This window comes from Stenella coeruleoalba (genome assembly GCF_951394435.1).
Source record: "Stenella coeruleoalba genome assembly, chromosome: 20".
Classification (NCBI taxonomy): Eukaryota; Metazoa; Chordata; class Mammalia; order Artiodactyla; family Delphinidae; genus Stenella; species Stenella coeruleoalba.
Window position 1 is genome coordinate 46752343 of NC_137166.1, and position 13478 is coordinate 46765820.

Sequence of the window (13478 nt, forward strand, 5' to 3'; positions counted from 1 at the left end):
GGAGGGAACTAGACTTGGCACTAGTTGGGAGGGTTTTTAGGGGTTCATCTGGCCATATTGGGGGTCTGGGACTAGATATGGGGCTTCACCTGATACCTTTGGGAATGGGTTGGAGATCTTGAATTGGTCCTTATTGGAGGTGGCTGAGACTGAATTGAAGGGTCTAAGTATTGCCGGGGGTGAGGGGTGCAAGACTGAATCGGAAGTGAGTTGAATTAGGTTGGAGGGCTTGTTTTGGAGGGCTGATTTGGCTATGGGTGGGAAGACTGGCCTAGGAACCCTACCTTGGGGCTTAGGGCTTATGAGGAGTTGAGAAGGGCTGCCCTGAGGACAGAGGGCTAAGAGACGTTGCATTCTGGGGACCCTTTCATCCATCCCCTACTCCCCAGGAAAGGGCTTAAGCTGCACACCCCTGCCATAAAGGCCTCACTTGCACAGCTTTTTCCATCCCACCCTTCTCTCCTTCCCCAGTCCTAGAAGCCTAGGCCCTGAACCTGGGACATTGTGGAGGGGATGGGGGGGCGGGGCTATGGCAGGTTGTGGGGAATTGGCTGAGCCCCTCCCCCATCCTGCACAGCTGGATGGCTGGATCCATGAGAAGATGCTGATGGCGCGAGACAGCACGCGGGAAGACGGCCACAAGCTGCATAAGAGATGGCTCCGGCATCAGGCGTTCATGGCAGAGCTGGCTCAGAATAAGGAGTGGCTGGAGAAGATTGAGAGGGTGAGTATGCAGAAGGACCCACTGCCCATGCCAGGTGCCAGGGGCCTCCAGGGAACCCATGTCTCACCTCCTTCACCCTCCGCTGCCAGCCTGCTCTTCTCATACCCCTGAACTGGTTCAGATAACTTCCACATCTGCTCCTAGTTTTGTGGCCTTGAGTAATTCACGTAACCTCTCTGAGCCTCAGTTTGCCTGTCTGTGAAATGGCCAACATCTCTTCTGAATGGTTGTTAAATATTTCACCCCTTCTTATAATCTCCCCTACCAGGCTTCCCTCCACACCATTTGGAGCATTTAAAATAGAAAGTCAGGTAGTCAGGTTGGGGCAGCCCTGGGAAGCTGGGGTTAAAGTGAACATTGGGTTCCTACAACCGTGGGTTCTCCTTCTGTCTATGCTGTTACCAGCTCTGGGGCCTTGGGGGAATTGTGTTAACTTCTTTGAGCCCCAGTTTTATTGAAGTATAGTTGATTTACAACATGGTGTTAGTTTCTGGTGTACAGCAAAGTGATTCAGTCATATATATGTGTATACATATATACGTACATATACATATTATTTTTCATATGGTTTATTACAAGATTTTGAATATAGTTCGCTGTGCTATACAATTGGACCTTGTTGTTTATGCTCTGCTTTAAAATTAGGAAATAAGAAATGTAGGCTCTTGAGTACATAAAGTGCTTAACACAAGGCCAGGCACCTAGGAGCTGTAATTGCTATGGTATTGTTCTTTTTAATACGTCATACGATATATGTGGCTCTAGGCCAGCATATATTGGAGCTTGACTTCAGCTTGGAGGGACCCAGGCAGATTTTTGCTCTAAGCATCAACCCCCAAAACTGCCCCTAGACCTGCTGCCCTGGATCCCCCCACTCTTTTCACTCAAAACAGAGGGACCCAGGTGGGTCTTAAACCCTTAAATGGCCACCGATGCCCCATAATGGTGGCACGTGGCAAAGCCACTCTCCTTGACTTGGAGTTTAATGGAGGTTTGTTCTCTCTGTCTCTTTCTTCCACCTCTGTCTCTCGCTCCCCTTCTCTGTCTTATGGTCCTCTTCCGATGTTTCTAACTTTGTGCACATCTCTGTATCCACCACTCTATGGCTATCTGTCTCTCGCTGTCTCCTTTTCATGCCTCTGTGTTGTCTGTCTCCCTCCCCACACCTCTGTCTATCTGTCTGTCTCTCCTCATCTCTCTTCCCATGCTTGGTGCTTTCTCTCCAATCACCCATCATGTCTCTGTCTCTCTGTGTGTCTCCAACTCCTTGATTCTGTCTCTCTCTCCACGTCTCTCCCTATGTTCTGCTGCCCCCATATTTCTCTGTCCCTCCCCACCATCCACTCCCTCCCCCTCATTTCCTGCCTCCCATCGTCTGGGGCAGGAGGGCCAGCAACTGATGCAGGAGAAACCAGAGCTGGCAGCCTCGGTGCGGAAGAAGCTGGGTGAGATCCGGCAGTGCTGGGCGGAGCTGGAGAGCACCACCCAGGCCAAGGCGAGGCAGCTCTTTGAGGCCAGCAAGGCCGACCAGCTGGTGCAGAGCTTCGCTGAGCTGGACAAGAAGCTGCTTCACATGGAAAGCCAGCTGCAAGATGTGGACCCTGGTGGGGACCTGGCCACTGTCAACAGCCAGCTCAAGAAGCTGCAGGTACGGCCTGGCTGACACAGACGGGGGCTTTCTAAACACAGTGGGGCCAGAGTCAGGGTCAGATCCCACTTGAGGTATTTCAGACAGAGGGGATTTAAGATAGGGATTTATTTCAAATGTGTTAGAAGAGCTGGAAACAGAAAGGGAATACTGAGGCAGTCCAGCTAGTAGCCACTATTGGAAGCACCCACCACCCCTAGGGAAGGGGGTACAAAGGGGGAGGAAAGATTTAGAGCCAAAAGCAGTAGGTAGATCACAAGCACACTGAGCGTTTTCCAGGACCCTGACACCTGTTTCCTGGATGGAGAAACCAAGGCCCAGAGGTAGGGGGCTGGCTTTGCACAGAATAATAACAGCATTCATGGGACTTCCCTGGCGGTCCGATGGTTAAGACTCCGCGCTCCCAGTGCAGGGGGCACAGGTTTGATCCCTGGTGGAGGAACTAAGATGCCCATGCCACTCGGGCAGCCAAAATAAATAAATGAATAAAATAACGGCATTCATGGAGTGCTTCCCCCACCAGCCTCTGTGCCGAGCTCTCACTGACCCCTCCCAGCAACGCTAAGAGATTGGTACTGTTATTATCCCCCATTTGACCAACGGGGAAACTGAGGCACGGAAGGTAGAGAGCCTGGCCCAAGGACGCACAGCTAGCCAGTGTCTCCATTACAAAACAGCGGCTCTTAGAGAACAGACACAGTGTCTGCTTTATCTCTGCTCCTAGCCTGGCAGCCTGTGGTGCTTGGTATCTTACTGTTTGATGCGCTGACTGGAGGTGCGAATGTAGGAGCTGCGTCTCACCTCCCAAGGTGTGACAACTCCTGCCTTTACATCCCAGGAACAATGTCTGAGGCTCTGGGAGGTGAACTAATGGCCCAGGGTAGCCAGTGGCAGAGCTTGGATTCAAATCCAAGTCCCTCAACTCTTCACCACTCCCGCATAGTTATGCTTCTAAAGTGTCTGGCAAAAAAAAAAAAAAAAAAAGTCGACTGATAATAAAAGCACATGACACTAATTAGTATTTATTCAGTTATCTATGCAGCAAATCTTTATTGAGCACCTATGTCAACACGCTAGGCGCTTTTCTGGAATACAGCAGTAAGCAAAACTGACAAAAACTCATGGCCCCCATGGGGCTCACATTCTGGCAAGGAAGACGGGCAAAGAAGCAAAGAGCAACAGATCTGAATAAGATGTCAGGGACGTCATTGCTTTCTGTACCCCAGCGGTTCTCAACTGCCTTGTCTCCAGGATCCCTTTACCTCTTACAAATCACTGAGATCCCAAAGAGCTTGTTTGCGTGTTTAATATTTACTATATTAAAAATGAAAACTGGACATATTTAAACGATTGATTTTGTTTAAAAACAACAACAATAAATCAATCACCTATGAACCCCAAAGCATTCTTTTATGAAGAATAACTATATTTTCCAAAACAACAACAAAAAAATGTAGGCAGAAGATTGGCATCGTTTTCAACGTTGCAGCTCCCTTTCATGCCCGGCTTAAAGGAGCACTGGAGGGAATTCCCTGACAGTCCAGTGGTTAGCACAGGTTTGATCCCTGGTCGGGGAACTAAGATCCTGCATGCCACCCGGTGTGGCCAAAAAAAAAAGAGCACTGGCTTCTCACCTCTGCTTCTGCATTCAGTGTCTCTTGCAATAGCACTGGTCATGCGGTCCCTGCAAAACCCTGCTGTACACCTGGAAGAGAATGAGAGGGATAAAGGCAAATTAACAGCTTAGTATTTTTTTAAACAATGTTGTAACCTTGCAGACCCCTTGAAAAGATCTTGGGAATCCGCAGGAGTACCCGGACCACACTTTGAGAACCGCTGATCTGTGTTCTGTGCCAGCCACTGATAACCTGTCCCTCCTCCCCAGCAGCCCTACGAGGGAAGTGCTGTGGTTATCCTCACTGGACATGTGAGGAAACCACAGCACAGAAAGAGTCCTGGCTCTCCCAAAGTCACACAGCCACCAAGTGGCCATTCAGGACCACATTTAGTTCCCATCCACCCTCCTCCCTCGATACTCCCAGACCATAGTGGGGAACATGACCCTCTCACTGGCCTCTGAAAAATCCATCACTGCCTGAGGTCCATAGCTGCGCAGGCAGTGGTCACGCAGGGATGACTCAGCCCCACGTCTGCTCTGAGGGATCACCTGGAATATCGGCAGAAACAAGTGGTGGCCTGGATGGTCAGACAGAGGAGGGAGCAAGGAGTAGTAGCAGCTAGGGGCCAAGTGATGAAAGCCCTAAGGGGTGGCAGACAGACCTGGGTTCAAATCCCAGCCAGGGCGCAAGTGTAGTCCCTCTCTGAACCTCTGTCGTCCCATCTTAAGTAGGACTGCCTCAGCGCGGGCATCCCAGGGCCAGGTGAAGGTGTGCACTGGGATGTGGTGAGTTCCCAGCAAATGGGGATCTGTGACTGTCAGGATCCCAACAGGAACAGAAGGCATGCTCCACTGAGGACGATTTGAAGAGGGCCTATCGAGAGTCTTGACAAAGGTGTGAGCAGGGAATGGGGAAGCCTTGGGGCCGATAGGAGGGAGCTTTACTTCCGGGCAGGGGTGAGGGGGGTGGGGGAGGACAGGGGGTGCAGAGTCACCTGGAAGGAGCGGGGACCCTTAGGCAAGAATGGCCGCTGCTGCAGGGAGGAGCCGGGAAATGATAGGTCCCCTCCGCTATGTTCACAGGACTTACTTCATGGGTGCAGCCCCACAGGACCCCACACTCGGTTTTATGCTCTGCTCTCCTGTTTTGAAATTCTTTTGGCCGTGCCGCGGAGCATGCAGGATCTTAGTTCCCCGACCAGGGATAGAACCCGTGCCCCCTGCAGTGGAAGCGTGGTTTCTTAACCACTGGACTGCCAGGGAAATCCCTGTCCTGTTCTGAAATTCTGAACATTTGAATCAAGGGACCTGCATTTGCATTTTGCACTGGGCCCTGCAAATTATGTAGCCAATCCTGAGCCCAGCCAACCTGGAAGCCAGAAGACAGGGGAGCCAGTTGCTATGGTCCATACAGGTCAGCCCACCCGACTCCGCCCCCAGCGACCCCAGGGCACAGAGCAGGATGGAGAAGCTTAGACTGTGGGTCAGGAGGGGCAAATGGAGACCTCCAGCACAGCAGCAACTATTACTACGACTATTCATCGTCTTACGATGATGACTAACTCTTCCTCAGTAGTTTATTTCAGTGAATAAAAGCACAGACTCAGGACTCAGCAGGTGTGGGTTTGAATCAGAGCTCTGCCACGTACTAGGTGTGCGATGTTGGGCACGTGGCTTTGCCTCTGGTCTGAGCCTCAGGCGCCTCCTCCTTGCAAAGGGAAGGACCCTAATGCTAAGCCATTTGGTGACAGCGGGACTCTGGGTGGCAGTACATGCCAAGGTCAAGGCCATGGATGCTGGAGCCTGGCTGCCTGGGGTCAAGCCCAGCTCTGTGACTTACCAACTGGCTAACTTGGAATTATTTCTCTTTTTGTGCGTCAGTTTCTTCTTCAGTCAAATGGACATAATAACAGTAGTGATTTCATACGAACATTGTAAAGATTACAAGACGTACTGCAGGATGTAGTTTCAGAATTGCTGACCCAGCAAATCTGACTAAGAGACAGTTCTCGCTTACAGGTTTTAAATTTTTAATTGTCTTCCACCAGAGGGCACATCGTCACTATACTGTGTTCAAAAGTTGGGTTATTTCTCTGCCTTCCGTAGATTCTGTTATTTATGTGAAATAGTTGTTTCATTTGTTTCTGATTATATTCCAGTTTGGCACGTCCCCCCATCCATGGAGCTTTTAAAAAATGTGTTTGGCGGGGCGGGGGGAGGTGCTACATGAGACGTTAATATAGCGCCGAAAGTTACAACTGCCAGTTTACAGTTCACCTGTGACAGATTGCTCGCCTGAGTCCTGATGCCATTTAATGCTCTCGTCCCCAGCAGCAAATGAGAGCTCCTGTTTCTGCCCATGCTTGCCAACACTTGGTGTTGGCAGACTTTTTAGATTTTTTTTCCCAGTCTGGTGAATAGGCAGCATATCTCACTGCGGTCTTTGCGTTTGCATTTTGGGTGGAACTGGTGACCTTGAGCATCCTTGTCTCCCTTTTTGGCCATTTAGGTTTCAGAGGGAAGGTTTGGGGCCTCCTGCCCTAGACAAGTGCAGAGCCGGCTCTTCCCTCCACATGGAGGGGGTTAGGCCCACCAAGCCCTGGGGACCAGGAGGTGAGGTCCCCATTGTTTAAGGGAGAGACTGAGGCCCAGGGCGGATGAGAGCCTGGGGGAGGGGGTCACACAGCGATGGGTAGGCCCAGCACAGGACTCCTGGCCCCTTTCCCCAGCAGAGGGAGCCCGAGGTGGGGAGTGACTCAGTGGGCCAAGGCCCCATATGGAGTCCAGCTGGGCCTCAGGAGCTGCCACTGGGGAGGGGAGCGGCCTCCCAAGGCCCTGCTGTCCCCTGGGGCCTGCCTGAGATCCCAGACACTGTGCATATGCAGGAGGGAGGGGGTCGGTCCAGCCGGGCACATCTCCTGGCTGCTCTACCCCTCAGGGCACCAGGGCCAGGCTGGGCTGGGGGAGGTGCTGGCTCCGGGTCTGAGGGGGTGTGGCTGTGAGAGTGATCTCTTCCCCCTCTGCCTCACTCTGGGCCTGTCTCCCAGTCTCCCCCAGTTCCTCTGTGTCTCTCTTTCTCTTAGTTTTTTTCTCTCTCTTTCTCACCTGTCTGTCTGTCTCTCTGTCTCTTTATCTCTCTCTGTCTTACTCTCTCACTCTCTTCTCTCCGTCTCTTCATTTCAGTTCTCCATCTCTGCCCCTCTCCCTTGATCTCGCCTCATCCCTGTGTCCTCCTCGTGTCCTTCCCCTTGTCCCCCACCCCAGCTGCTGCAGCAGCCTTCCTGGAACCCCGCCTCCCAGGTCTAGGCCATGTGACCCAGAGTCCTCCTTCAGGGCCTCCTCCAACTGTCCTTGCCGGCTGAGGGGCCAGATGGTAGAGTCCCAAACCCCTGCTTTCCCAATCCCAGGGGTCTGACCAGCTGGCCTGGCTCAGCCATGGGCTCTTGCTTGGGGAGGGAAGCGGGGAGCTGGTCTCCTGCCATCTAAGGGGGACCAGTCAGGGGAAGATGCACGTGGAGTCTTTGCAGCTGCTGAGCTGAGTCCATAAAGACTACCTCCCACCCTAAGCCAGGCTCTTTTCTCTGGCCGAGAAAACACTCTCTTTGCCCCTTTTCATTCTTTGCCCCACATTTCTTCATCGAGCTCATCATGGCCCAGAGTCAGGAGCTACATAGTCCAGGGTTTGAACCCTCGTTCTCCTACTGTGTGACTGAGGACAAGTGACCCCACCTTTCTGAGCCGCATCATCCCCAATTACAGAGAAGCAGAGTGACTGAGGGCCACTAGGGTTTCGTGGTCACTTGGTCCTGGGTTCAAATTCTGGTTCTGGCAGTTTTTACTCTGGACCAGGCATTGATCGTCTCTGAGCCTCAGTCTCCCCAGCTGGAATATGGGAAGACAGCAGGTGGATCCGAGAAGGAATCAGGTTGATGTGGGGGTCGGGGCTTGTGTGTCACCATGGGGCAGAGCGCCTGAAGCTCTTTTGGAAGTAGGCTCTTCTGTCTTTTGTTTGTTTGTTTTGTTTTTTACCTTTAATCTCCCTTTTTTTTTTTTTTTTTGCGTGTGCTGCGCGGCTTGTGGGATGTTAGTTCCCCGACCGGGGATTGAACCCAGGGCCTCAGCAGTGACAGCACGGAGTTCTAACACTGGACCACCAGGGAATTCCCAAAATACACGCTCTTAAAGAGTACAATTCAGTGATTTTTAGTGTATTTACAAAGTCAAGTGACTCTCACCACTATCTAATTCCAGAACATTTGCATCACCCCAAAGAGAAACCCCGCACCCATTAGTTCCCTCTACTAGTCTACTTTCTGTCTCTACAGACTTGCCTATTTTGGACATTTGACATAAATGGAATCGTACAATATATTGTCCTTTGTGTCTGGCTTCTTTCACTTAATGTTTTCAAGAATCATCCATGTTGTTTCTTTGGTTTTAACGTTTAAAGCTAGTTTACTTTTTTTTTTTTAATGTTAACCTTTCATACCAAGAGAAGCAGAAGAGCATGGTGACCAATCCAACAAACAAAATCAACACGCATTTATGGAGACTTACTCTGTGCCAGGCATGGAGCCAGGAGCTGGGCTCCAGTCGTGAACCATACAAGCATCCCCATCTTCCCTGACCTCATATGCTGTTGTGAGGATTAAACGAATTCATTCTTGTCAAGCGCTTAGAGCAATCAGGGTGTGTTACCCATTATCGCTGCTGTGGCAAGGAGTTCAAACAGAAGGGTATGATGTGTAAAGTGAAGTCTTCCTTCCTCCTCCACAGGCAAGTCCCACTCCGCAGGGGTGTAACTGCTCTCAACTGTTTCTGCTCCATCCTTCTAGAAATATTCTCTGCAGACCCACACACATACACATGACATACAGCCTATAGTGAAGCTTGCCTTTTCACTTGACAAAACACCCTGGGCATCCTTCCTTGTCACAAAATCGAGGATACAGTCTGTCCTTTTACACTGTTGCCTGGTATTCCAGGGGTAGTTTGACAATGTCATTAACCAGCCTTTGAGAAACCTTCGGGCTGTTTTCAATCTTCCGCTAGTATAAATAATGCCACAACAGACATCCCTGTCCCTATGTATTTGAGCCTATGTGCAAATATTTCTGTAGATAATAATCCTCAAAGTAAAATTCTGGGACCAAAAGGTGTATGCATTAAACTTTTTCACAAATATTGCCAAGTGTTCTCCTGAAACGGCAGTGGACACACTTGCAGTGTGAGAGCCATCCATCTCCCCACATGGCTGACGTCATTAGGTATCAGCAAGCTTTTGCATCTCTGCTAATCTGAGAAGTGAAAGGTACTGTTTCGTAGTTACTTGAATTTGCATTTTCCTAAATATTGAAGGAGGCTGAACATCTTTTCATGTGTTTAAGGACCATTGTACTTCTGTATCCTTAGCCCATGTTTGCAGGAAAGGATACACATTAAATGGCTGTTCAAAATACGTGGCATTTTTGTAGAAGTAGAAAAGTGGCAGCGCCTGGAATTATTCCATCTCGGGTCACACGGCCACTTGCTGGAGAGGTGGTAGAGGAGTTTTCATTTCATGGGGAAGTGGAACTTATAACCTTCATATTTCAGACTATATTTGAAAGTTTCCTGAATTCTAATGCATTTTTAGTTTTCTACACATCACGACAATGTTCTTCTTAGCGAAAAAGTTTGGGGGATGACTATTTCATTTTTCTTTGATTTCTGCCACTTATAATTGTGCCTTTAAAATTTTTTCCATTGTACATGGTTTTGACTTGTTATAAGGTTTGATTTTTTACCCATTTTTATGACTCCTACAGATTGTGAACTGTATCAGCTGGGATTCTTTGGGGTGCAGTTCATAGGACTTAGGCTAGAAGGGGACAGTGTTGGCTCACGTAGCTGGAAGATCCAGGGGGTATGAGCTTGGGGCATGGCTGGATCAGTTCCTCAAATTACATCCTCAGGAATCTCTCTGTCTTTGTTTCTGCACCCTGCTTTTCTCTGTGTTGGCCTCGTCACTGGGGAGCCTGTTCCCTCCTGGTGGCAAAATTGTCTCCAGTATCCCAGGTCTGTGTTCTTCTACCTTTAGGAATACGATGAGAAGGAGACCACCCCTTTTGAGCTCACGCACCTTTCCAGCAAAAGTGGGAAGAGTTTTCATTGGCTGATCTTAGGTTACATGCCATCTCTTACCCAATCCTTGTGGCCAGGGTGATTCAGTGTTTCTCATTGACCAGGCCTGACTCACATGGCCATTCTTGGACCGCTTGGTTTCATCAGCCCCTTAGGAAACTGTAATAGTTTTCATTGGCCCAGCTTAGGTAATAGGACCATCCCTGACCCAGTGTTCTGATTGGCCAGGTTTAGAACATGTGGCCACCTTGGCCCTCTAGGTTTTATCAGTTCCTCAAGAAGTTCAGGACCTGAGAGTGGATTTTCAGGTGCTGCAAAGGAAGGGACGGATGTTAGGCAGGCAAAACCAACCCCTCTGCACTACAGAACCTCCCAACAAAAGTCTTAATTTGGTTCTTAAGTTTCCAGCTTTGGGTTTCAGTCTTTTGCTGTAATCTGTTACCACTTAATTTCATTATTTTGTTTTCTTTTCTAGACTTCCCCCATCTGTTTAGAATCACACAATACATAAAATTTGGGGTGGGGGGAAGATCCTACTAACCTAGATATCTTTGGTAAAACAAAGTCTCACTTCAACGTGCCTCCGGATCCCACACTCCAAAGGGGACTTCAACTATTATTTGGTGTGCATCCTTCTAGATGTCTTTCTATGTGTTCATAGATGTGCCTATATGGATTACCAGTGGTTTCATTTTCTTTGTATTTCATGCTTAATTTAAATTCTTGAATAAATAAATATCATGGTCCAGACATCAAAAACTATCTAAAAAATCCTATTTGAAAAGTTTCTCCTTCGTCTCTGTCCCCATTCACTAAATTCTCATCCCCCCAGTAGGTACCATCTGTTATTAATTTCTTGTTTATTCCAGGGAATTTTTATGCATGTGTAATCCACTGCAAATATCTATTCATAAGTAGGTTCTAAAATTGTTTTCCTCTTAACAGTAAATCTTGGGTATTATTCAATACTGATGTGGATTTGTTTAACCGTTTCAATCTTCATGAGCATCGAGGTTGTTTCCATTTCTTTTTCCCCCATTATAAGCTCTGCTATGATGAGGTCTTTGGACAAACATCTCTGCTATGATGACCATCCTCAGACAAACATCTTTGTGCGTATGTGCCAGTGTTTCTTTTTTTTATTAATTTAGTTTTATTATTATCATTTATTATATTTTTGGCTGCGTAGGATCTTCGTTGCTGTGCGTGGGCTTTCTCTAGTTGCAGCGAGTGGGGACTACTCTTCATTGCGGTGTGCGGGCTTCTCATTGCGGTGGCTTCTCTTGTTGTGGAGCACAGGCTCTAGGCGCGCAGGCTTCAGTAGTTGTGGCACGCGGGCTCAGTCGTTGTGGCTGGCGGGCTCCAGAGCGCGGGCACAGTAGTTGTGGCGCACAGGCTTAGCTGCTCCGCAGCATGTGGGATCTTCCCGGACCAGGGCTCGAGCCCATGTCCCCTGCATTGGCAGGCAGATTCTTAACCACTGCGCCACCCGGAAAGTCCCTGTGCCAGTGTTTCTTTAAATACATTCCTAGAAGTGCAAGTACCAGTGCTGGATCAAAGCATTTTGACACGTATTGCATTTGGATAGGACCTGCCAAACTGCCTTCCAAAAAGGCTCTACTAATTTACACCACCACTGACAGTGGCTGAGTGTGCCCATCTCCCTGGATCTTTGCCAACACTAGATATTATTGATCTTTTAAATTTTTGCCAATCTGATGAATAGAAGAGGATACCTTGTTTTTAATCTGTATTATCCTGCCGATTAGTGAGACTGGGACTCTTTTCGTGCACTTATTTTTTCTTCTTTGTGTTGCCTGTTCACATCTAATGCCCATTTCTCTTTTGGGCCATCTCTCTTTGCTGATGTCATTCATCTGTGCATTGAACAAACCGCAACTGAAGGCCCATTACATGCTGGACACTGTTCTAGGCACTTGGGAATACAGAGGTGAATTGACACAGCCTCTGCCCTCATGAAGCTAACATTCCAGAAGCAGGAGACCAATTAAAAAAGGCTTCACAAGTAAAGACAGTTATCGGATGGTGGTTAAGTGCTGCAGAGACAAAGGAAGCAGGATAAAAGGGAATTCTTTTACTGTTAAAGAAACTAGCGCCTTGCTCTAACACATACTATTTTTCCAGCTTGTTATTTGCCTTTAACTGAATCTAGAAATTTAGGTTGTTGCAAAAGTATTTTTTTAAAAACAAAAGTATTTTTTGTGGCCAAATTTATAAATCTTTCCCTTTACGGTTTATGTGCTTGGAAAGATTTCCTCCATCCCAAGATTATAAAAGCTTTTGCCCCGGTTTTCTTAGGATGCCTTATGGATTTACTTACTCCACTTAAGTCTTTAATCCATCTGGAATTATTTTCAGCATAAAGAGTGAGGAAGGGATCCAGCTAAATTGGTCAGCGACTTGGCCCCTGACCATTCATTGAATAACCCATCCTTTCCTCGGAGGTTGGAAATGGCATCTATAAACTGTCTGAATTCTCCTGTGTACTTGGGTCTGCTTTTCCACTTTCTGTCTATCCCTGTGGCACATCAACCATTATAGCTTTGTATTTATTTTTGATATTTGGAAAGGTTGACTCTTTGGACAAATTACCTAACTTTTCTGGGCCTCAGTTTCCTCCTCTGTAACATAGGGATACCACCAACCTCGAAGGGTTTTTCTGAGAACTAATGAACTAATGGGCCACTTTAGTCCAGGGGGTCAGGAAAGACTCTTTGAAAAGGTAACAGCTAAGCTGAAATCTGATTGACTGGGAAGAGCATGCCTGGTAGAGGGAATAGTTACGGCAGAGGCCTTGAGACAGGAACTAGCTTAGTGGGTTGCAGGATCAGAGAGGAGGGCAGCGCTTCTGGAAGGAATTGGGCCATGGGAGAGTGGAATAGTGGGCCTCGACCAGGGGTTTGGCTGTCACCATAAAGGTACTGGAGAGCCACAGCGGGATCAGGAGGGAGGGTGGGGCCTGCTGACCCTACCCTTGTCCCTACAGTCGATGGAGTCTCAAGTGGAGGAGTGGTACCGCGAGGTGGGAGAGTTGCAGGCGCAGACGGCGGCGCTGCCGCTGGAGCCGGCGAGCAAGGAGCTGGTGGGCGAGCGGCAGAACGCGGTGGGCGAGCGCCTGGTGCGTCTGCTCGAGCCGCTGCAGGAGCGCCGCCGCCTGCTGCTCGCCTCCAAGGAGCTGCACCAGGTGGCGCACGACGTCGAGGACGAGCTGGTGAGGATCCGCGCGGGGATCTGGGGCGGGAGGGGTGTGCGAGGGTGGGGCGGGGCATGAGGCCAGAGGCGGGCCAGCCGGCAGAGGGGGTGGAGACTGGGATGGGGGCGGGGCCATGGGACTTAGGAGGGTT

At 49.1% G+C, this 13478-nt stretch overlaps 1 protein-coding gene across 4 annotated transcripts in view; it reads left to right on the plus strand.

Moving 5' to 3' along the window:
- SPTBN4 (spectrin beta, non-erythrocytic 4) overlaps nt 1–13478 on the plus strand; it is a 73098-nt gene that overhangs the window by 41323 nt on the left and 18297 nt on the right. For all 4 annotated transcript variants that reach the window (XM_079908651.1, XM_079908648.1, XM_079908650.1 and 1 more), the window contains 3 exons: nt 578–724; nt 2109–2372; nt 13121–13345. In XM_079908651.1, coding sequence (XP_079764777.1) covers nt 578–724; nt 2109–2372; nt 13121–13345 — 636 coding nt within the window. The remainder of the gene's footprint in view (nt 1–577; nt 725–2108; nt 2373–13120; nt 13346–13478) is intronic.